We start from the raw sequence: 23,963 nt of genomic DNA, 5'->3' as shown, positions 1-23,963 counted from the left end.
ATACACAAATCCCTCCACCACGATAAGGTAGCAATTTGCGGAGGGGTAAAATTTGATTAGAAAAATGCACTGCAGGTAAAAACCATGAGCCGTAATATTGAATCACAAGAATTAGTTATACTGCTAAATTCTTGAAAGATAATTCACCAAAGTCAACAGTTATCTGAGCAGCCATCCAGATTCAGTACAAAATATAATCTAAACTGCTAAAATTGTTCTTCAATGAAAGAATAAACAAGTTTACTTTAAACATTTTTAAAAAGTGCATTTTATTAGCTGATACTGGAATTATAATTCCAATATTTACATGAGACTTGAACTCATTAAATCCATATCAATTTTAAATTGTTTAAGAGCTTTAGAGCTAGAATAGTACGTAAAACAGAAGCAGTATGTAAAACAGAAGTATATCTGTGCCACTATGTACATGTCACATAAGCCACTAAAATGTTACTTCTGTGAAGGTCACCAACTTTCAAAATAGATAAACTTGGATGGATTACCGTGAGAGGAATCACTGTAGAAAGAGAGAGACTTTTTATAGGGAAAAAAATATGAGGACATCTCACATTCTACTGTGGTTTCTTTTTTTTCCTCTAATTTGTCACTGCATCAGCCTGTCCCTGGAGAGAAAAAGGGAGCTTTAGGGATGAATGAAGAGAGAGAGAGAGAGAGAGAGAGAGAGAGAGAGAGAGAGAGAGAGAGGTACATAATTTGAAAAGGGAGAAGTGGATGGAAAGAGAAATTGGGAGTAGGACATTGTAAAGGAAAGCACTGTGGCTGAGGATTTAAGGGGACGAGCCTGTGGGCCTTCAGAGACAAGAATTAATAATAAAACTCTAATTCCCACTGTCCTCCTTTCTTTTTTTCTTGTCCTAAATGAGTCTGTCTGCCATAGTCTCACTGTGTCTTTATGGTAGCTTTGAATTCTCTTTATCCACTTTCCCATTCATATAGCCTGTTTCTCTCACCAGGTGTTTATTGTAGTTCCAGTTCTTAACTTGTTCAGTTGTTTGAAATAACTACACAATTCATGTTTTTTGGGTAAGTTTGAGGCTGTCTCACGTTGCCTTACAATTAATTGTTTGCCATTTCTTTTCACGGGCTGCACACATATTGAAGTTGTACAGGTTAATGAAAAAAAAAAGTATTAGTGGAATTAGGGGGATGAGTTCTGCTGGTGGTTTGTGAAGCAGGTGATGTACAACATCTTTAACATGTTTTTGTATAAAAGCCACAATCAAGATGATGATACATTTGTTTAAATTAGCTATCATGGTTTGGTTGTGCTCAGGAATAACTGAACCCCAATAGAATTTGTAAAGAGAAAGTGTAGGTACTGAGCATCAGGGACAGTTTAGATTGAGGGATTGGGGAGAGCAGCCACCTGATGCTGGTGCCTCCATAAGGAGCTCTGTATAGAAACAAAGAAAAGGAACCATCATGTAAGGACAGAGCCATGTATGGCATATACCAGTAGTAGATAGAAGAAGTGGCTGATATCGATAAATTCTTCTAATGACTGGACATAGATGGACTGCTCTGCCATGATTAGATCATGGTAATAGGAACAGGTTCCAAGCACAGGATCAATAGAGGCTGGGTTCTACCACAACAGACAAGACCTTGGAAAAGATGCCCCAAAGGTGTTCCCTGGCCAGCTGAGAGATCTTTGCAGCATGTCACCCAGGAGATAGCTAGGAAGCATCCTAATCAGATGCCCCAAACACCTTAAATTGCACCTTTTGACGTAGAGGAGTGGCATCTCTACTCTGAGTCCCTCTTAAATGACTGAACTCCTCACCAACTCATTTCTGCCGCTTGTATTTGCAACCTCATTTCCGCCTTTACTCAGAGGTTGAAAGGCAAGCCAACGCAGTACAAAAGTTCTCTTCTGCCGTGCCCAATCCTAGTTTTAGATCAGCCCTTTGAGTATTTAATTATGTCCTATTTTGGTCTACCGGTTACCTTTAAGTCTGGTAGTCAGTACTTTTTGACTTTGATGTGTCAAGCTATTTGTTATTCAGAGTACTCTACCTGTGTTTTTGTGGGATTTTTCCATATTTGGGCTTCCTCCACTTCCTCTACTCATCATGCCTGTGTGCCATCCTGGCCTGTCTCCCTGATGGTTTAAGAGACAAAACCTGCGCTTTATGTAAATACAAATGTTTCTTATTTGGTGGAAGCAGTTGAGGGGGAGGGCAAAGGACCAAGAAATTAGGGTGGTTTACAGGCATGTTGAATAACTGAGGCTTTAAAATCCAAGCCAGAAGTCTGAAGCTCTTGAACAGCTGGATGAGTTTAAGCACAACCAGTTGGTTTCATTTTGTGATATCTCATCACAAATGCATCTCATTGAGCAGAGTTGGAGGAAGAGGTATAGTACATGCTAGATAATAGCATAGCATAATCATCTGGCTCCAGCTGGGCATCTCCATATTTACTGGTTTAAATCAAAAAAAAGTTTCTACATTTTGACCATACACAGATGTTAGAAACCTAAATAGTGGGAGGTTGTGCATTGAAAGTAAATTGTCCAGCCCAAAGACGTTCCACCTCCTGTAACAAAAAAGGAACAGTTCCCTTAGTATGGGTAAGTACTATTGAAGTTTTTGTAGGAACTTTTCTGCCGCTGTAGCACCCCTCACTGATCTCAGGTCAGTGAGGCATGTCAAAGGTCAGATTTGTTTAGTCACCCAAGGGCCAGTGTTGAGAGGCTTTTTTTCATTCCAGAAAGTTCAATGTATACGAGTTCAGCGTATCTGTTGTTGAGAATCAGACCATTGCATTGATACGTTCTGAGGTGGGTATTTCATAATGTACACTGGCCATAAACCACGATGATGGTCAGAGGGGTGATAATGATCCATCTCTGCCTGCTTAGTCCTTCGTCTTTCTGTTTGGTGTAGGAGACAGGCTGGCTATGAAAGGCAGGTGTTGAGAGAGGTTGGATTGAGAGAGAGACTGTACTGCCATAGGATTTAGTAAAGGGAAAAACTAAAAGAAAACAATCCTATGCAACTACATCATGCTATAATAGTTGTTCACATAAGGATGAACAGATGAAAAACTTAACTGAAGTAAAATTTCATAAAATGAATAAAACATGAAGTCAGGTATATTAATACGTGAATGTTCAAATGTAATCAAATTTTCTATGTTAAGAATAAGAGAAAAGAAGAAAACGTGATGAAGTGATTTTAATGAAGTAACCTTTGCCTTAGTATAAAGTGGTTGTATGTTATTGGGTGTCCAGAGAAGACAGGAGAGAGATGGAAGCAAAGGGCAAATGAGTATAAAAGAGGTGCCTGGGAACATTCTGGGTTATTTTCTCTAGTTCTTGCAATGAGCAGAACACATCATCTGAAGATAGGCCTGGGGGGTCCAAAGTTAGAAATTAGAGCAAATAATGCTGGCCCGTCAGTAGCTATCAGCTGCCTCTGAAGTCCCACAGGCTAACCAAGCCCTTTCTCAGCCTCCGGTGACCATCATCTGGTTTGGGGGTTATCACAAACTTCAGCTATGGAGGTCCATTCAGACTTAAGTCCCCAGTCTCCATGTCAAAGATCAGCTGGAAATGGGAGTTGAAGATCCCACTCACTGGGGCCTCTGCCAGGCAGGCATCTGTCGAGCATCCTCCCCCTCCACGTGATCAAACTCACTACTAGGTAGTGATCAGTTGACAACTCAGCACCTCTTTTCACCCGAGCAGAATGTTTCTCCTAAGGCCCCGAATTATGCATGGTCAATAGCTTCTAGATTAACATGTTACCAATAAAAACCCTAATGTCTAATAATGTATTTTCCACACCAGAAAATACAGCCACATGATGATAAGATTGGGCTGCAGCCTAGTGTCCTGGTACCACGAGCACTTTTTGACGCTCTTAGAATTGAACATGATTTTTGTTATAGACACACTGTGGTTTGCACAGGAGTCACAGAACATTGCTCGGATTCAGATCCAGGCCGTTCCTCCTAATCACTCCCCTATAGGTCTCACTGTTGTTGCACACATGGACGTTTAAAGTAACCCCCAGGTGGAGCATTCTCAAGCACTCCACCCATGGACTCCAAGAAGGCCAGTTAGATAAGTGGAGATGACAGTCAGGACCCATTTCCTGACCCAAAGGCGCAGGGAACAAACCCTGTCATCCACCGGGAAAAACCCCAACTTACAGGCAGCCAGCCGAGGGGATACCCCCAAAGGCATACCCCAGCCTGCTGCCTCTAACCAAGGTCAACTCCAAATTGAGATGTCCAGCCCTTCTCCAGGAGGCCACATCCGATCCGGCCGAGGGGATGAAGATGGGATAGAGACACGTGGATAAGGGCCAGAGATTAATAATAGGTAATGATTAAATGACAGGCAGACACTGTCCCCCCAGAGCTCACTTACTGAAGGAATATAGTGTTCTGCCATTTAACAGCACTTCTTTCCAGGCGCCTTTTGTAAGGCTCTCCAAGATGTCTCTTATGGGAATTTGAATGCAAACTTTTCAAATGTTAAACTAGGCCTATGTCCTTGAAACATTTCAGTCTGGACAAAATAGTTATTTGCTATTATTTCACTGCCTTTTATGCCTTCTGTTGATTTCCAGTCCACATTACAACAGTGATGCTCTAACTGAAGACAATGAAAAACACATTCCTGACATCCCATAGTGTGAGTTCAGATAGAAAAGACCTTAAAGAGGTTGTTAAATGCTGCTGTTTGTTTCTTCTAATCACACTTGTGTTTTTTTCCTCTCATCTCCTGTTTGCTCAAAGTTTCTGAGGGGGATTTTTTGTCAATGGCTAGAATTGAATCTTTCATTTACTAACAAAATCTGTTAACCACTACACCATTTGGAGGCACCAGTTTCAAATTGAACTCATCCATCCATCCATCCTCTTTCACTTATCCAATTTGGGGACGTGGGGAGAGAGCCTATCCCAGCTGCCATAGGGTGAATTAAATAAATAAACGAAAATCCATATTGTAACGGAGTTCATCATTGTGGTAAAATTAGTGAGAAGTGCACTGCAGAAACACAGAATACAGCAAAATTTAGCAAAAACAAATGTGTAAAACTGAATAATGTTAAACTGTTGTTGTCCTTCATGGATTTATGAAACAGAAGCAGAATTTAATGTTGTAGACCTTCACACTGACTGTAGACTATTTTTCAAAATTATTTTATAAACATTTAAATGTATAATTTACAAAGCTTGTGTTTTCAGTATTTGTTTTTCACAATTAATAAATATCTTTGTTTTTTCTTCCTTAGGTGGGAGGAAGGGACAATCCTGCCGTTGACCCCATAATCCATGGCCTAAAGGGTGTGGTCCATCATGGTGAGTGGCAGGTCCAGTTAGTGCTGAGAGAGGAAGGACTTCAATAGTGTAGATATTCCCTAATATATAAAATCAAGAGAAAACATATTTTTGAAATCCGTCAAAAATCTTCTTTTAAACTAAAAACAATTCTGAGGATAAGGATAACACTAACAGGTGAGGCGAATCACACACTTCATCAGGGCACCTGGATGAACACCAACTTTTTTCCACTTGATAAAAGTTAACGTGAGGGTTTCAGGTGGTTAGGGACAAATGCAATTGCATGGCAGGATGCTGTAAATCAGGGGTGTCAAATTCAATTGCACAGGGGGCTAACAAGATAAACATTTATTGAACACACTAAAACAATGTTTTTTAAACATAAATATGAATAAAAACAGACAGGAATATTATTCCAGTTCAGCAAAGTGCGCTGACTTGGTTCAACATTACTTGGCAACCGGGAAAGTGAGGCAGGTTGCACTGGTGCATTTGTGACAGCTTCACTTGAAACGCCTTCACCGCATCATACATGCCATTTCTCCTCCTGCATCTTTACTCCCATCCTGCGGACTAGTCCGCTTTTTTCACCGCACAGCACCGGCGCTCCATCTGTTGTAAGTCCAACAAGTTTGTCCCAGGGCAGTTTCATGTCGGTAACACTTTGACAAACGTTTTTAAAAACGCCTTTTCCTGTCGTTGTCCCGTGCCTCGATTTAATGTTCAATATTTCCACTCCACGGATGAAGATGGTCAGCTGTGCAATGTCCATCATGTCTGTACTTTCATCCACAGCCGAGTATGCAGTGAAGTTTTTGCTTCTTTCACACAGCTGTGTTCTTAAATCAGTGGCCATCTCACAAACCCGATCAGCAATCGTATTTCTGCTCAGGCTCACATTTGCCAAAATCTGCGTTTTGTCTGGACACAAGACGTCGCACAGCTTTATCCTGCAGCTCTTCAGAGTGGTACCGGGCTGCTTTGGCTCCTCTGCCACGATAAAACTTGCTTTCGCAACAGCTTCACTTTGTGATTTTGCTCTGGTGACAAACGTCTGCTGAAATGTCAGATTCTTCTTTAGCTCTTCTACTTTCTGTAGTTTCTGCATTTGGGTTTTTCAGCTTATCCTGACGTTTTGTCTCGTAGTGCCGTCTTAAATTAAATTCCTTAATTACAGCCACATTAGCTCCACTACTAAGACACACGGTTTACCAGCATGTCTGTAAACATATATTCAGTCTCCCACTGGCGCTGAAAGGCTCTGCTTTCAGAGTCAACTTTTTTCTCCACCATTGTGAGCGGCGAGCTTCACAATTACAGAAGTTTGACTTGATTGACGGGGAATGTTCCCAGTTAGCCTAGCGTTCAGCAAGGAGGCTGCAGCGCTGCATTATGGGATCTGTAGTTTGTATATTATTAGCGCCTCATATCGCCGGGCCATGCGTAACAATAATAATACATCTCGCGGGCCGGATATGGCCTGCGGGCCTTGACTTTGACACATGTGCTATAAACGGACCAAACTTCAGTCAGGAGAACAACTGAGACAATCCATCCACAATACGAGGTTAGTCATTAATATACTGCAACAACATGGGAATAGAGCCGCTGTGATAGAATTCAGCATGAATGAATCAATGGTACAGAAGTGGAGAAAGCGCAGTTTTTGGCTTTCCCATATTCCAAAAGTGCTTTGCTATTACTGTCGCTATTACTGTAATTTGCAGATGATGTTTGCAGCCGCTGCAATGCTTTCGACTAAAACAGGTGCAGCTTGATGACACCATCAAAATCTCTACCGTTGGCCAAATTTATATCGTTTCTACCGTATACCGTTTACACCGCCCACCCCTACTGTACAGCCAAGAAAACCAATCATAACGACTAAGGCAACATGTGCATATTGCTGCTCACCTGAACACCACATTAGCAGGTGTCCTGAGTTTATTCACAAAACAAAGGATGAGAAAATAAACTGGATAAAGAGAAACACATGGTGGTGGCGTTGTGCTAGGACTCTTCAGGCTGCAAAGTGTGATCTGAGAGAAGACTTTGTCACCTGCATGGGATGACATCTACAGATCCTGTGTGAGGTGAATCAGAGACCTGAACTAACTGAAGTTAGTCCTGTAGTGAGGACATTGTACCTTGATAGACCTAGTGACTGTTCTAGTGCACTGTTAAAATTTAAAATAAGGCTCAAATCATACTCACCTTATCACGACTACTGCTCCAGTGAGACCTGGTCCATATGGATCTCCTGCAGCGGTCAAAACCCGCTTAGGATGTACACTCCAAGGTCCGATCACAAACTTACAACCCGAGGACAGTTCCACGCATGCCCAGTGTTTGTTCACATCTTTCAGTTCAGATTCAGGAGATCCATTCCAGCACATCCTCGTGTCCGCTGATGGCTCTGAATCCGTTCAGCTACCTCCTACTCTACCATCAGCAGTTTCTATGTCGTCGCCTGCAGTGCCGCCATCACCAGACTCACTGCCTGTGGCTGCCATTCCGCCAGAGGTCACTGCACTTCCTGGTCCTAACTCACCTGGTCCTGTCTCTACCAAGCCCCGTACATTGTGCCCAGTGCCTGCAGAACTGCCTGACGATTTGCAGTTATGTGCCTGCAGCTGCATCCCATTCGGTCGGCATTTGGACCTGCTTCGCCGCCACCGCTGGCTCCACGGTCGGCCCCCTGAACTGTTTGGCCTGCGTCGTCGACCTCTGGGTCGACCTCCTGAACTGTCTGCCCTGTAGAAAAGTAACACTCCTAAAGAGCCCAGATGAGCGCATCAGAACTGTAGAAGTCTTAGTGCAGGACAGAACCTATATCAGACCTGTGGCGTGTCTGATTCCTCTGCCCCACTTCCTGACAAAGGTCAACTCTAACCAGTTAAACATATTTCTCGCTAGAAATATGGGGGCGGCTGTTGTAAAGACTCACCTTTCAGCACACTTCACCAGCTGCACCTTTTTTCTTTTCCTCACCTTTGATTGGGTGTGGTGCTTGCCCTTAATTGCACTCACCTGTCACCCGTTATATAAGGACTGCACTCACCTACCGCTAACTCTTTCTTTACTCCCACATGGGGCGGCAGCTGAGGTGAGTTTCTGTTTGAGTCTCCTGAGTTCATCTATTATTTTGAGTTACTGAGTGACACACTTTATTTTCTTTATTTCCTTTCAGTTAGCAGTCCATGCGTGTCTTTCCTTTTGCTCATTATTCAGTAAAACAAGAAACTTGCAAGTGATTGTTGACTGTTCATTCTCATCCTGACCGAATGAACCCATGATGGTAACAAGCTCCAACCTCCTCCGAGCCTTCCTTCAAAACATAACCCTTTCCTGACTGATAGATTCTCAGTTGCTTCTTTAGATTGTGGCATGGTGTGTTGCTTTTTGAGATCTTTTAGCCTCCTTCACATTGTCAAACAGATCCTGAGTGATGCGTTGATTCAACAGGTCTGCCAGTAATCAAGCCTGAGTGAAACTGAACTCAGCATTCCAACAAATGTCGTTAATCACAGTTACTTCATGATTTAACAAGAGGGGCAATTACTTGTCCACACAGGCCCAGGTGGGTTTGGATAACTGTTCTCCCATAATGAATGAAATCATCGTTTCGAAAATGCATTGTGTGTTTACCTGTGTTATCTTTGTCTAATAGTCAAATTAGTTTGATGATCTGAAACATGTAACTTCTAGAAACATTAAATATACCGTAATTGTCGGGCTATAAGCCGCTACTTTTTGCACAAGCTTTGAACCCTGCAGCTTTTAGTCAGGTGCGGCTTTTCTATGGATTATCCATGATTTTTGTGATATCGTAAGACGATTTGTTTTGTTTGTTCCGCTGTCGTACGGCACTACGTTGCCTGGCGGAAGGGCATGTGATCAGACACACAGTATCGGGGTTCAAGAGTGGTATGTTAGTCACATGTTCATCCACCAGGCAACATAGTGCCGTACAAGTAGCGCGAAAAACAAACTTCAAAGTAGCGCTACACGTTCAGCCGGAGGCGTGGATGACGAGCAGCGATAAACTTGCGAAAAGCAAGTTATGCTCAACTCCACCGGTGGAATCTGACAGCGTGGAAAAGTGTGAAAACATCCACGATCACCAACGGATTTCGAAGGGCTGGACTGCTGCATGATGGAGAGGAGGTGTCAGTGGTGTGTGACATTTTTAAATACGATGAAGGAATACAAGACAGTCAAAAGGAGTTTCATAGAGCTACGTGCACGGGTGAGTGATCGGGTGATACTCACAACCGAGGCCTTGCAGTCAGATTTATTTATACAAAGGGACAGTTGCATAGCATTTCCTGTTTTCCAAGCATATTTATCAGCATGTGTGTGTGTTCTGTGTGTGTGTGTGTGTGTACGTGACAGGATGTAATGGCATGTGATACACAAATATATGAGCATTGTAATACATTCGAAAGCTTCATAACGGAGGTATCTTTTAATAATAGACATCTGCAGTTTAAACTTTAAGAGTTACTTCTATCAGGAGGACACCGCCACGGCCCTTCTGAGGGTGTTCAACTCTGACACTGACAACGAGGATTTGTTTGGTTTTGAAAGTGACAACGAAGGAAAGAAGCTGAGAGTGGATGACAAAGCCACCCTGAGCCTGTTCGTATCCGACACTGGAGGAGAGGACTTTGGTGGTTTTAGTGCGCAGAAAGATGGTGGTGAATGACTGACTTTTCTTCTTGTTAAAGCCGTGTCACTGCACCTGAGCCTAAAAGGTAGTCCGAATCTATTTTTCTGGTGCGCTGTAGGTTATTGTTATGTACTACATTTGTTACTCATTTATGAAGCACAGTACATGTTTCGTACTTGTAATTATCGCTACTTGTACATATACCTAAAAAGTTATGCAAATATGTACCCGTAACTTGTTTTTCAAAATATTAATAAAAGGGGTGTGTCTCCAAACAGCCATCTCTTTCCTGACAATTCCCTTTGTGCATATTCTCTTACATATGATAAGTCAACATTGAAACACCTGCGGCTTTTGGTCAGGTGCGGCTAATGTATGTACAAAACAGGATTTTCCCCTGATTTTAGCTTGTGCGGCTAATATTCAGGTGTGCTTTGTAGTCCGGGAAATACGGTAAATGAATAACCTGACAAAAGAAAACCACATGGTCCTCCCAACCACCACAACTCATGTTTCTCATCATTCCTGGATATCATTGCTATAATGAACCTTTCCATCTGTAAACCTGCAAACCCTTGCAAAGACACTGGGTCCCTGTGTTTGCTATTAGAACCTTTCATTCAGCCTTTTAATTTCACATTGATGGTGCAGGGACATTCACTGGCTACCTTGCAACAAACTGCAAGGCAGTTTGTAAAAGAAGCACAGGTGTCTTTTTTGTTATGGTGTCTTCTGCCAACATTTTTCTTCTCTTTTTTTTCATCATCTTCAAAGCTTTTTTACCCACCCATGTTCTTGGGCATTTTGTTAAAGAGTGAAACACTAAGTTATGTCAAAGTTGACAATGTTACTTCAAGGCTGACAATCATATGTTGTTTTCTCTGTCATCTCTTGGGGATGCTAAATTATGAAAGCACAAATCAAAGGAAATCAAGACATTATGTCAGGGTCTGGGAGGGTACCTGCAGGTCTCCAACAGCGGCCCCTCCTCCTTTAGGTTCGGTTGCTCCTCCCTGGCTGACCACCTGTGAGCAATTATTCCGGCAGTATATCAGACCTGCGCTCTCAACCATTCATCGCCTGAGTATCTGCTATCCCCATAGGTAGCACCTGGAGTGGAGGTCTTGTCTCCCTCACTCCCGCCTTCCTGCACCTGGGCCGCTTGCTGCTGATACGACGTGGCCTGCCGGCCCACCACTCACTTGCCTGCCTCCCCACATCTCGACCGCTTCCGGGCCTTCCGCCCCACCTGTCCCCCCCACCTGAAACCAAGTAAAGCAACTCAATTCAACTGTGGAGGATCGTTGATTGTCTGCTGGATCCCACTGACCGTGATCTCCTCTTATTCCAGTGCCCCGGCCCCTACCTAGTCCTGTTTCCGCCTCCCCGCTGCCTCTGCTGTTCAGCCGTCTCCTACAGGTGTCTAGGTCACCCTCCGTTATCTTAGATTATCCTACGCGCCACTAGTGTGGTGGCGTCATTTTGTTTTTTTTGCTTGTGTTTGCCTGTGGGCGGAAATAAATCCTTTGTTCCCTTATCGTCTCGCTTCCGGGTTGGTTTCTGCACCTGTGTCCATCTCTGTTACCTCGTGCCGCTGGGCCGTGACACATTAAACCTAAAGGCTCTGAAGCAAGTCTGAACCCTTGCCACTTCAGTTTGCAGGGAAATAAAGCTTGTTATATAGATTATATTGCATTGATTGAAACTATCTGTCCTACTATCTTTCAAACAGAAAAGGAGACCTTTCTGGAGCCATTTGTGCTTAAGGACCTGCTGCCATCCTCACTGGGAAGTTATTATCGTTACACTGGCTCTTTGACCACTCCACCCTGCAGCAAGGTGGTAGAGTGGATCATTTTCAGCAGTCCTGTCTACTTCTCTTACAAACAGGTAAGAAGCATGCCAGTAATACAGCTGTGTCAACTTGTTTCCTTAGTTATATAAGAATAACACCACTCATTTAAACATATTGCAAAACCTTATTTTTATTCTATGTTAATGCTGAAGTTAATTAACCACAACTTATTTTATAAAATGTAAAAAATTCCCCTCTCTCCTCTGCTGGCGGTCTATCCCTTAAGCTCGGGTTCTCTACTACGGGCCTGTGAGCATGAGGGTCCTCGTGTCCCCTTTTCCTGATGTTGCTGTCATTTGCTATGGCTACGTCTAACACTATGGCCGTCTTCCTCTCCTCCACCCCTACTATGTCCGGTTGGTTAGCCATCATCAGTTTGTCCGTCTGTATCTGAAAGTCCCACAGGATTTTAGCACAGTCATTCTTGACCACCCTAGTGGGTGTCTCCCATTTTGGCTGCTCTTGCTCCTCTTTCTTGGGTTTCTGCTGTCTGAGGTATTCAGTGAGCATGTGGTCAGTTGTCTGATGTACTCGTGGATGTTCATTGTCTTATTCTGGATGTGGTTCTAGCGTACAGATTCAGTGTGCTGGATTTGGGGTGAAATCCTCCATGAATGGTCAGGAGCTTGTTATCCCAGCAGGATACCTGATCACCAACAGGGCATAGGTGTTGATAACCCGGATCTTGTTCTTGCCATTCAGCTGACTAATCAGGACTTGCCTTACTTTCTGCAGGTACTTGGTGGTTGCAGCTTTCCTAGCGGCCTCGTTATGGTTCCCATTTGCCTGTGGGATTCCCAAGTACTTGAAGCTGTCCTCAACAATGTTGCCTTCTGGTAGTGTGATGCCCTCAGTTCTGACTACCTTTCCTCTCTTTGTTACGATCCGATTACACTTCTCGAGTCCAAATAACATTCCAGTTTCGTTGCTGTAGATCCTTGTGGAGTGGATCAGTGAAGTGATGTCCCATTCACTCTGGGAATACAGCAAGATATCATCGATGTAGAAGAGGTGGTGTTACTTAAAGCAGTTTCACTCCGGTTCTTTTTTTAATCGTTGGGTCTCCAGAGACGGCACCGGACTGAGTAGTTATTTCACAAAATCTTTATTCATCTTCAGTTACGCATGCACCTTCTAGAAGGAGGGACGTTCAAGGCTGGTGTCCCTCTGCAGATCTTCACTTCTTTGTTTTGTTACAACCAGCTTTATAGAAGCGACCCCATCATAAAACCCACATGATGTGTTGTAAACTCTGTGTTTGTATATGTATGTGCAAGCACGTGAGTGCCAGTGTGTGTGCGTACCTGTGTGTTTATGTGAGTGTACGTGAGTGACTGTGCGTGTGGGTGGGTGTGCGTCGCCACAGTTAAAGCACAGTGTGTCTCTGTGTATGTGACTTCCTACTGGTCATAAAAGTCCATCTCCCCTCACCCAAGCTACACCAAATTCCTTTACAAAACATACAAAACACAGTTAACATATTACAAGCACTGAGACCCGCACTCTGCATCCACTGGGCCATTGGCCTCTTGTTGTCTTACTTTAACAGCTAAGCATGTGGAGGGTCTCCTGCAAACCTACTTCTAAGTTATGACAATTATAAGCTTTTCACGTACTAGCATTAGCATCCCCCATCTGTAGCTTCCTGTCTCCTTTTATGACAGGCTGACACCTGGTGTGCATAAATTCCTCTCCCTCTACTGTAGCTAAACCAAACTGAAACCCACAGACAAATCCTTCCCTATTCCTCTGATCTACTGCTGGACCCTTTCATCTAAGCAAATTTAACACATTATATTCTAATAATTGTTTTCTTGTACTCACAGTGGCTGATATCCTTAGACAGTCTTGTTAATGATCTCATTGAGGAGGTCCAGGCCTATGCAGAACAGCAGTGGGGACAGCGCATCTCTTTGGTAGATCCCGCTCTTGATGGTGACGTGTGCTATAGGCTTTCAGTCGGCCTCCAATGTTGTTTGTCACATCCCCATTGAGTTCTTGATGAAGGCTCTAAGGGTCCTGTTGATCTTGTACAGTTGTAGTCATTTCAGGATCCAGGTGTGGGGCATCGAAGCATAGACCTCCTTGTAATCAATCCAGGCAGTGCACAGGTTGGTCACTCTAGCCTTGCAGTCTCGGGCAACTGCTTTCTCTACCAGCCGCTGATGTTTCGCTCCTCTGGTATTCCTGCCAATTCCTTTCTGTGCCCCACTCATGCATTGCATGATCCGGAATGTATTCACTATGGAATGTGAGAAGGAAAAGTGTGAACAAAGCAATAAAATCATTTACAACTTTTGTAACTGACAGACCTCTTACTTTTAAAGTAAGAGGTCTGTCACGGTGTGAGCCGTACAGACTGGACCCAGAGCAGATTTAACACAGAAGTGGAGCGTACATGACAAGAATTTATTACAGTGAGTGAAACTGTGGAACAGGGTTCATACGCCTTTTTCAGGGTCAAATTCAAGCAATGCCATGTGAAAATTAAGACAAATCATCCTAGGTGAACAAATCAACTTGTTAGAGACATTCTTCTCCTGTTGATAAAAAAACAACCAAAAATAAATGAGTCTTCTCATCAGATATTGATGCTTCTTTCATGTGTGACAAAAAATAGGAGACAGATGTTTGTTTGTTTGTTAGTTTTATTGGGAATTAACTTAGCTTCTCAGATGAGAGGTGAAAGGTCTTCAAGCAACTTAAAAAAATCCAGACGCTTTTCTTCCCAAGCTCCTTAGACTACAATGACCTGGATGACTAAGAACCTTCACAGACACATTCTATAGTTAGTATCTGAAGTCAGTTTTGTTAATGATCTGGCTGAGGCTAGCCTCCAGTGTTGTTCTCCACATCGCCTCATTGATCTTTTATAGTTCTAGACATTTCAGGTCCACGTGTTAGAGACTGAGTCATAAGTGTTCCTGTAATCAATCCAGGAGGTGCACATGCTGGTCAGTCTGGTCTTACAGTCTCTAGTGACTGTTCTATCTGCCAACAGCTGGTGTTTTGTCCCTGTAGTGATTCTGCCAAATTCCTTTCTGTGCCCCGCCCATGTACTGAGCAATGTGCCTGTTCATGCTAGACACTATGATGGCTGACAGGTTTCTTTCATGTTGTGCTGAGTCAGGTAGTTGACTTTGGGATTAGGACTGCCCAGGCTTTCATTAGCCATTCTGGTTGTGTCTCATCTATTAGCATTTTGCTCATTTGTGCTGCCAGACAGTCATGGAGTGCAGTTAGCTTTAGCCAGTAGATGTGAATCATGCCAGGGCCTGTTCTGTCCAGCTCTTAGACAAAGACTTGCTCTTGGATGTCTGCCACTGTGCTTTAATCTGTTCTTAGATCCACTAGCCACTGGACATTGTTGTCCTCTGCTGTATCCTTCTCCCATATGCTCAGTAGAACAGGACTGGTTCATCTCCAGTATTGGTGGGGCTGTTCTCATATTATTCTCTTGCCATTGACAGTATGTTTTGGATGGTTCCATGGAGAACATCTGGTATAGCATCCTGGCTTCAGTAATTGTGCGTCCCTCCATGGCTATGCCTCCCCAGACCATTACTGACCCACCACCAAATCTGTCATGTTGAGTGATGTTGTAGGCAGGGTAACATTTTCCACATCTCCTTGAGACCCTATCACATTTGCTAAGGGTGAACTCATACTCATCTGTGAAAAGCACAGGGCACCAGTGGTGGACCTGCTTATTCTGGTACTGGAATTGGCAGGTCCACTACCAAGAAAAATGGTGGTATTGGAAAGTCATGTCCGTGTGTATTTTTATCTGATCTGTTTGCTCAGGATTTGACAGAGACAGGCACCTGCTGGTCCTTGATGGGTCGTGGGAGTTCTAAACTTTGAAATAGTAACACAGCTCAGGAGTGATCATATATATATATTGCACAAGGAACAGAAATCCTACAGAGGATGCCTAGAGAGAAGATGGATTGATAAGAGGCATGGTGGTAAAGTGGTTTGCACTGTCGTCTTGTAGTAAAACGTTTCCTAGATACTCGAAAAGGAAGGTTCCTGCATATCCTGCAGTTTAGATGGCCTGTGTATCCCTGTGAATGTTTCCTTCAGGCACTCCTGTTCCAGAGACAAGCATGTTATATTAATTGGTTATTATAAGTGTATAGAATAACATGCTCTGCTTTGAGTGGTCAGTAAGATTAGAAAGGCGCTATATAAAGAAAAGTGCATTATGCCTGCAAGCACAATAATCTGCAATGTAACTACATAGTCTGAAAATAAACAACTTAGAATTAATTTACTCTAAGCTACCTGATCTCTTAAAAAATAAATCATGAAAAGGGTTAAACTTACAAAGCTGTCTCAGTGAAACAGTGGCAAGTCCCATACACACAAAGTTTTCTATCACTGTTTTGAATGGGCAAGACAAGTATGCAATAATCAAGTTTTTTGTTCTAAATATTAATAAATGTTGAATTGATATTGAGATTTACAAAGGGTAATTACGAGTTGTTCTGGGTTTTTTTTGTTTGTTTGTTTTTTTAGGACAAAGCATTTAAAATAGTATTTAACAGTTGAAGTGTTTATTGTCATGTGTCCAAAGGAAAAGAAGGCATTTCTCTGTGCAATGAAATTCGTTCTTTGCTGTCCACACACAGATGCCGATTAACATGTAAAATAGAAATAAAACATAAAATACAAATGGTACAAATAAACAAAAGAAGATAAAAAAGAAGACAATATTAAAGTGTGAAACAGAGATCTACAAAAGAGCTATGAGCTTAATATGCAGGGTGACTTGATGTGCAAAAAATTATTATTACTGTTCATAACAGTTGCAATGGTTACACAAACCTGTATGATAAATCCTAGAAGTTCGAGGTTTGTTTGTTTTGTTTGTTTTTTAAATCACTGTGGCTGTTATTACTCCGTGCTTTAGGTAAAAAGTGACCTGAGTGATAATTTTCTCCAATTAAGTTGTAAAACCACTCTGCTGTCTGAAAATGTGTTAGATAACTCCATTCCAAATTGATCTGTCCTTCCGCTTTTGGTGTAGACATTATTATAAGGGAAGATTTGGCCTTAATCATACTGTCAAAGCACGAAATATGAACAGTATGGAAGTAAGCATTAAATAAAGAGCCCTGATGTTAAACTTGCCCTGTGCCTTCAGTAGTTTATACTTTAAAACTGTCAAGGTTTTTCTTTGGGAAATGCAAAGATAACCATTGTTCAGTTCAACTCAGTGTTATGTGTGACTTGATGTTATTTACTACGTTCATCATATTGTAATTGTGAAGGAAATCCTGTGTAACCAGGCCAGCTTGAGCAGAATAACTCAGCAGATGCTGCGCACTTAATGGTGTGTGTGTGTGCGTGTGTGTGTGTGCGTGTGCGTGTGTGTGGTTTTATAGAAAGTACTTTGAGCTCCAAAGTGTTGAGAAAAGTGCTCTATAAATAAAACATAAATTGAGTATTTGGTACCACAGATGCATCATTGTCTTGCACACACTCAAAAGTGACACTAATCCTCTGCTAATAAGCTACCTCCAGAGACTCCTCCTTGAAGTGACCCCTTGATCCCTAATGAGAAGGAAAATCCATCCACCCTAATTATTAAGCCCTGTTACTTAACATAAATAAGAAGGTGATCCGGCATTAAGACTACTGACAGAACAATATTTTGCCCATGTTTATAGCAATAACAAACTTTTTTTTTTCTGGTCCACTTGGTAAAGAAGGTCCTGCAGCAGCTACACTTCCTGTGTCCTGAGGAAAATAACCTGACCTTCTGCCACTCCTCATTTGAGAGCGTACTCTCTTACTGCCTGGGTGTTTAGTACGCAGGGGGCTGCGCCGAGGACAATAAACACTGCCCCAAAAATCCCTGGCTGCCCTCTGCCACCCCTGTAGGCCATTGCCAGATTCTCCTGTCTCAGGAAAACCAGGGCCATCACATGTGACCACTTGCAGCCCGCCGACCACCTGTTTGACCGCCACATTACTTCAATAAAGCGCTTTACAAAATTCCCACCCAAACCTACTGGGTACATAACAGTGCTCAGTACATATTATTTATTTAAAATGTTTGTATATGGAAGGAATATGTTTATTCTATTTTCAAAGGACAACATACCAACAATACGTGTAAGCAGTACAATCAATTTAACACTGCCAATAAAGACATATGTGCTGATTTGAGTAGAAACTTTATTGCACGTAAACATTTGACATGACAGGAAACTCCTGAATACAGCTTTTGTAAGCTACCTCCTGGAATTTCAGTGACACTTTTCATTTTGTAATTGACTTACGGTTGCTTTGGGCTCAGGTTTTCGAAACGAGATTCAGCCTGAAGTGAATAAAATCAAAGGCCTGTTGAGTTTTGCTTTTTGAAACACTTTCGTTTTGGATGATAGTTGAAGTAGGGTTAGCAAAAAGGGGCCGATGCTCAGATACTTACATGACAGCTCAACAAAAATCGGCTCCTTTCAAACAGACTGCGTGTGTGGACATATGTGTATGAAGAGCCGGTCTCGTGTGTCGTCAACCTTTTAATGTTTTTTGTTATACTCGACTCATTTCACAATTGCCCTAAAATTGAGATGTCAACAGAGAAATACTAGTGAGATTAACCTATGAGTACCAATTCTAAGTAGGATGGGTGAGTTAATCCTTCCACCTGAGATGGTTCAGAACATTTTAAATTGTAACATGACATTGTAAAATACCTCTTCAGAATAAATACTGATATGGTGATTTGGATTTTCAAATAAATATACTTAGGCTATATCCACACGTACACAGGTATTTTTAAAAATGGAGATTGTTGAGTCTAAACTTGGACCTCGCTGACTCATGAGACTTATTTCCGTGAAGGAATGATGCAAGGCAACAGTGATCAATCGATTTTACTTGCGCAAGGGAGGCCCCGGTCGGTTTCTCAGAGCACTCTGAATCCTACCACAGACGACCTCGACTCAGGGCTCCGCTTGCCGCCTTTTATTGAAAACAGTTACAGTACACACAAGCACCTCCCATTGTAAAACCCCCCTATGGTTACAAAAGATAAGGCATTGTGTGTGTGTGTGTGTGTGTGTGTGTGTGTGTGTGTGTGTGTGTGTGTGTGTGTGTGTGTGTGTGTACGTGAGTGTGTCTTTCTGTGTGCGGGACTTCCTGATAACAACTGTTTTTAACAACATCCTTGGTCATAAAAAGGGTAGTCTCCCCCACACCCTATATATGGCTCAATTCCTTTATTGGTTCACCATGCACAACACAAGTGAGGCCATGAAGGGCAGGAAGTTTACTAAACAACAAAACAGAACCTTCACATGGGATGTGCCTGTAATAAAACACTACAGCCTCCCACCATTCGACAGGCTGGAGAGGGGAACAAAGGAATGTCTTTGATCACACAGTTTGAAACAATGTAGAGATGGTAAGCATAAAAATGACAACATTTAACAATTCACTCTAACAGAGATTTTCCATTTTCGTTTTTAAAAAAAAAATCTCATCCACACGTGCAGTTTTAAAAAAATATGTCTGTCCACATGTAAAGGCTAAAAACAAAATTTTGGTCAATCAGAAGTCTAGAAGCCTGGGAGGGAAATAGTGATGGGATTTCCGGCTCTTTTTAGAGAACCAGCTCTTTTGGCTCGGCTCACTAAAAAGAACCGGCTCTTCAGGTTGTTTTGTTGCTTTAATTTATTTATTATTAACAACAATATGAAATTATGCACAAAAGGAATTATTAATGTAAAAAAAAAAGTGGTTTTATTTATATATGTTTATATATAAATATATACAGTGGACCCTAGAGACAAAGCATGTACAAACTCCAAAACACATTTCTAGCGTTAACTGAACTTCCAAACAGAGCTACCTAGATCACTTAAATAACACAACTGAAAGCATATGTGTATTGTGTGTGTATTTATACACAAGCACTCATATATATTCAAATAATTAAAAAAGAATTTACATTTACCTGTTACTACCACACACCAAATCCGGTCATTGGTACTTGCTGGCTTGTTTAGCCACTAGGTAACAAAAGCTCAACACTGCCCCCTAGCATCCTGGAGCACTTCTGTTGTGTTTTGTACGTGTTTTGGAGTTTGTACGTGCTTTGTCTGTAGGGGCCACTGTAAATATACTTTTATTTGTTCACTCCACATAAAATGTAATAAATACATCATATAATACAAAAATCAACTATTTACATTTTAAACTTTTAACTATTTAAATTTTCAGCTTTTTCCTTTTAAACAAATTTAAAGTGAAACAACACAAAACACTGCAAACCACAACACAATTAAATATAAATTATAATATGAAAACAAAAAGAAGATGCATATTCTCTGTCATATGGACCTGCATGAATAAACTTTCTGAATCATTTATCATCTGCAACTGAAAATAGTTGTGGATGATTACTATACCTTTCTAATGTGACGTTGTTGTCCCTGGCTCTCTCTCTCTCTCTCCTGCCTGTTCCTGTGCTACTGCGAGTGTAACTACTGCCCCTCCCCCTCTGCTCAGCGCAAGCACAAGGCTCGCGTGCGGAGTGAAGCAAAAAAAAAAGTGCGAGAGAGAGGGTGAGAGAAAGAAGAAAAAACAAAAAAACAAAAAAAACCACGGCTCCCATTAAGGATCCGGCTCACGTAGTTCACTTCAAAGATCCAGCTCTAAGAGCCGTTTCGTTCGCGAACACCACATCACTAGTGCATTTGTTTTGCACGTGCATTAAATTAAAGTTGATTATGACGATTAAGCATTGTGAGGTGGAGGGTGGGGGCGGATCCCTAATATTTTTGCTGGGAGTTGGCAACCCTATTAGTTAGGTTGTTTAATATTTCTGCTAAGTACTCTTTAACCCTCTACAGCATAGCATTGCCCTGTGGCAACAAACCACATTTTCATGCCTTACACTGGCCCTTCAAAAAAAACAACCTTTTTTTTTTCCAAATAATGCTACCAGGCACATCTCTTTGAAATAAAATGAAGAGTTGAAGGTGGTGTGACTTTCATTTGGGGGGCAGGACCCCTTTCTGCAAGCTGCACTACATGACAGACATCTCCATTAGGAGGCAAGATAAAGATCACTATTTTACATGTTTATAGTGAAATAAATGTATATTAAAAAATACTTGTATGTGCATGAATATGTTAAGAAGCATATTTGATTGTTTGTTCTACTTTTTTAAATTTATTTATACAGTAAAACTGTTAATTTTCATTCTTTGCCTCAAGGCAACACTGCGCAGTTAGCCCAATCTTTTTCAGGCAATATAATGCATTTGCATATGTGTGTAGAGATGTGTTTGTGTGCATTTATATGATCATAGTCAATGTTTTTACTTTACAATCTACTCATAATTACAGGACATGGATGTAAAAACCTTTTATGCAAGGAAACCAAGGGAATGTGCACTTTCTGTCCTCAGAAAGTGAGGACAGTGAGCTGGAAAATAACTCAAAATGTTAGAAATATTCCAGTGTTAGAAAACAAGCACTGCTCAGTGTTAGCCATTGTTAATCTTCAAAACTGACTAGGTTACTTTTAAACATATAACACTGTCAAAAGTGTTAATTTAACACTCAACAGTGTTGTATTTAACACTCAGAGGTGTGGACCCATACAGGGAGTGCAGAATTATTAGGCAAGTTGTATTTTTGAGGAATAATTTTATTATTGAACAACAACCATGTTCTCAATGAACCCAAAAAACTCATTAATATCAAAGCTGAATGTTTTTGGAAGTAGTTTTTAGTTTGTTTTTAGTTTCAGCTATTTTAGGGGGATATCTGTGTGTGCAGGTGACTATTACTGTGCATAATTATTAGGCAACTTAACAAAAAACAAATATATACCCATTTCAATTATTTATTTTTACCAGTGAAACCAATATAACATCTCCACATTCACAAATATACATTTCTGACATTCAAAAACAAAACAAAAACAAATCAGCCACCAATATAGCCACCTTTCTTTGCAAGGACACTCAAAAGCCTGCCATCCATGGATTCTGTCAGTGTTTTGATCTGTTCACCATCAACATTGCGTGCAGCAGCAACCACAGCCTCCCAGACACTGTTCAGAGAGGTGTACTGTTTTCCCTCCTTGTAAATCTCACATTTGATGATGGACCACAGGTTCTCAATGGGGTTCAGATCAGGTGAACAAGGAGGCCATGTCATTAGTTTTTCTTCTTTTATACCCTTTCTTGCAGCCACGCTGTGGAGTACTTGGACGCGTGTGATGGAGCATTGTCCTGCATGAAAATCCTGTTTTTCTTGAAGGATGCAGACTTCTTCCTGTACCACTGCTTGAAGAAGGTGTCTTCCAGAAACTGGCAGTAGGACTGGGAGTTGAGCTTGACTCCATCCTCAACCCGAAAAGGCCCCACAAGCTCATCTTTGATGATACCAGCCCAAACCAGTACTCCACCTCCACCTTGCTGGCGTCTGAGTGGGACTGGAGCTCTCTGCCCTTTACCAATCCAGCCACGGGCCCATCCATCTGGCCCATCAAGACTCACTCTCATTTCATCAGTCCATAAAACCTTAGAAAAATCAGTCTTGAGATATTTCTTGGCCCAGTCTTGACGTTTCAGCTTGTGTGTCTTGTTCAGTGGTGGTCGGCTTTCAGCCTTTCTTACCTTGGCCATGTCTCTGAGTATTGCACACCTTTCGCTTTTGGGCACTCCAGTGATGTTGCAGCTCTGAAATATGGCCAAACTGGTGGCAAGTGGCATCTTGGCAGCTGCACGCTTGACTTTTCTCAGTTCATGGGCAGTTATTTTGCGCCTTGGTTTTTCCACACGCTTCTTGCGACGCTGTTGACTATTTTGAATGAAACGCTTGATTGTTCGATGATCACGCTTCAGAAGCTTTGCAATTTTGAGACTGCTGCATCCCTCTGCAAGATATCTCACTATTTTTGACTTTTCTGAGCCTGTCAAGTCCTTCTTTTGACCCATTTTGCCAAAGGAAAGGACGTTGCCTAATAATTATGCACACCTGGTATAGGGTGTTGATGTCATTAGACCACACCCCTTCTCATTACAGAGATGCACATCACCTAATATGCTTAATTGGTAGTAGGCTTTCGAGCCTATACAGCTTGGAGTAAGACAACATGCATGAAGAGGATGATGTGGACAAAATACTCATTTGCCTAATAATTCTGCACTCCCTGTATAGACACTCTCTAGTGTTAATTTAACACTGGAGATTTTGCTGTGTAAAGCTCCCCCAAAATAAGGAGAAATATTTTTTCCCCAAAAATTAAAAAGTCATGCAGTAGAGGGTTTTTAAGATACCAGAATAGGGATGATGGAGTAGGTTTAAATTTATTAGATTGATCAGTTTTGCTGAACTATAAAATATTTTGGGTGCAGTGTATTTTTTGCATACGAGTATAACAGAATAACTTTAGTGTTTTGTTTTGTTTTTAAAACTTGAGTATGAAGTTATACAAAATGCAGCAAGTTATTTATAAAAAACAGTTTTATTGATTACAAGCTACACTATATCTGATTCATATCGGTATCGGCAGATATCCAAATTTATGATATCGGTATTGGACATAAAAAAGTGGTATCGTGCCATCTCTACATAGTATACAAGAACATCTGTGCAGAGTATGGCCTGGAAGTCCTGAGGTCAAAATGGAACACGAGTGATTCAGAAGAGAACAAAGGTTTTAGTGAAACTGAGGCTTGGGGGTTTGGTGAAAGGTTTGGTGAAACGGAGGCAGAGAGTGGTCGAGAAGGACCAAACTAAGATCCTATGGGATTTTCAGATACTGACAAACTGGTGATGGCTAACCAACCAGACAGTGGTGGACAAGAAGAGGAATCAGAGGAAGATGGCTGTCGTGATAAATGTAGCAATACTGAATGATAGCAACATCAGGGAGAAGGAACACAAGAACCTGGGCTGAAATAAAAAGTCAAGAAGGTGTGGAGGGTGAAGGTAACAGTGGTCCTACTGGTAATCAGAGCACTAGGTACAGTGACCCCAAGCTAAAGGAGTGGCTCCAGCAGATCCCAGGAACAACATCGGAGATCTCTGTCCAGAAGAGCGCGATCCTAGGAACAGCTAAGACATTGTGCAGGACCCTCAAAC

At 41.8% G+C, this 23,963-nt stretch overlaps 1 protein-coding gene across 1 annotated transcript in view; it reads left to right on the top strand.

Moving 5' to 3' along the window:
• Window positions 1-23,963, top strand: part of LOC113023072 (receptor-type tyrosine-protein phosphatase gamma-like) — a 328,780-nt gene that overhangs the window by 267,221 nt on the left and 37,596 nt on the right. The window contains exons 6-7 of the mRNA XM_026169152.1: window positions 5,271-5,337; window positions 11,724-11,881. Coding sequence (XP_026024937.1) covers window positions 5,271-5,337; window positions 11,724-11,881 — 225 coding nt within the window. The remainder of the gene's footprint in view (window positions 1-5,270; window positions 5,338-11,723; window positions 11,882-23,963) is intronic.

The sequence above is a fragment of the Astatotilapia calliptera genome, chromosome 5, assembly GCF_900246225.1.
Source record: "Astatotilapia calliptera chromosome 5, fAstCal1.2, whole genome shotgun sequence".
Lineage (NCBI taxonomy): Eukaryota > Metazoa > Chordata > Actinopteri > Cichliformes > Cichlidae > Astatotilapia > Astatotilapia calliptera.
This window is presented reverse-complemented; position numbering and strand designations above follow the sequence as displayed.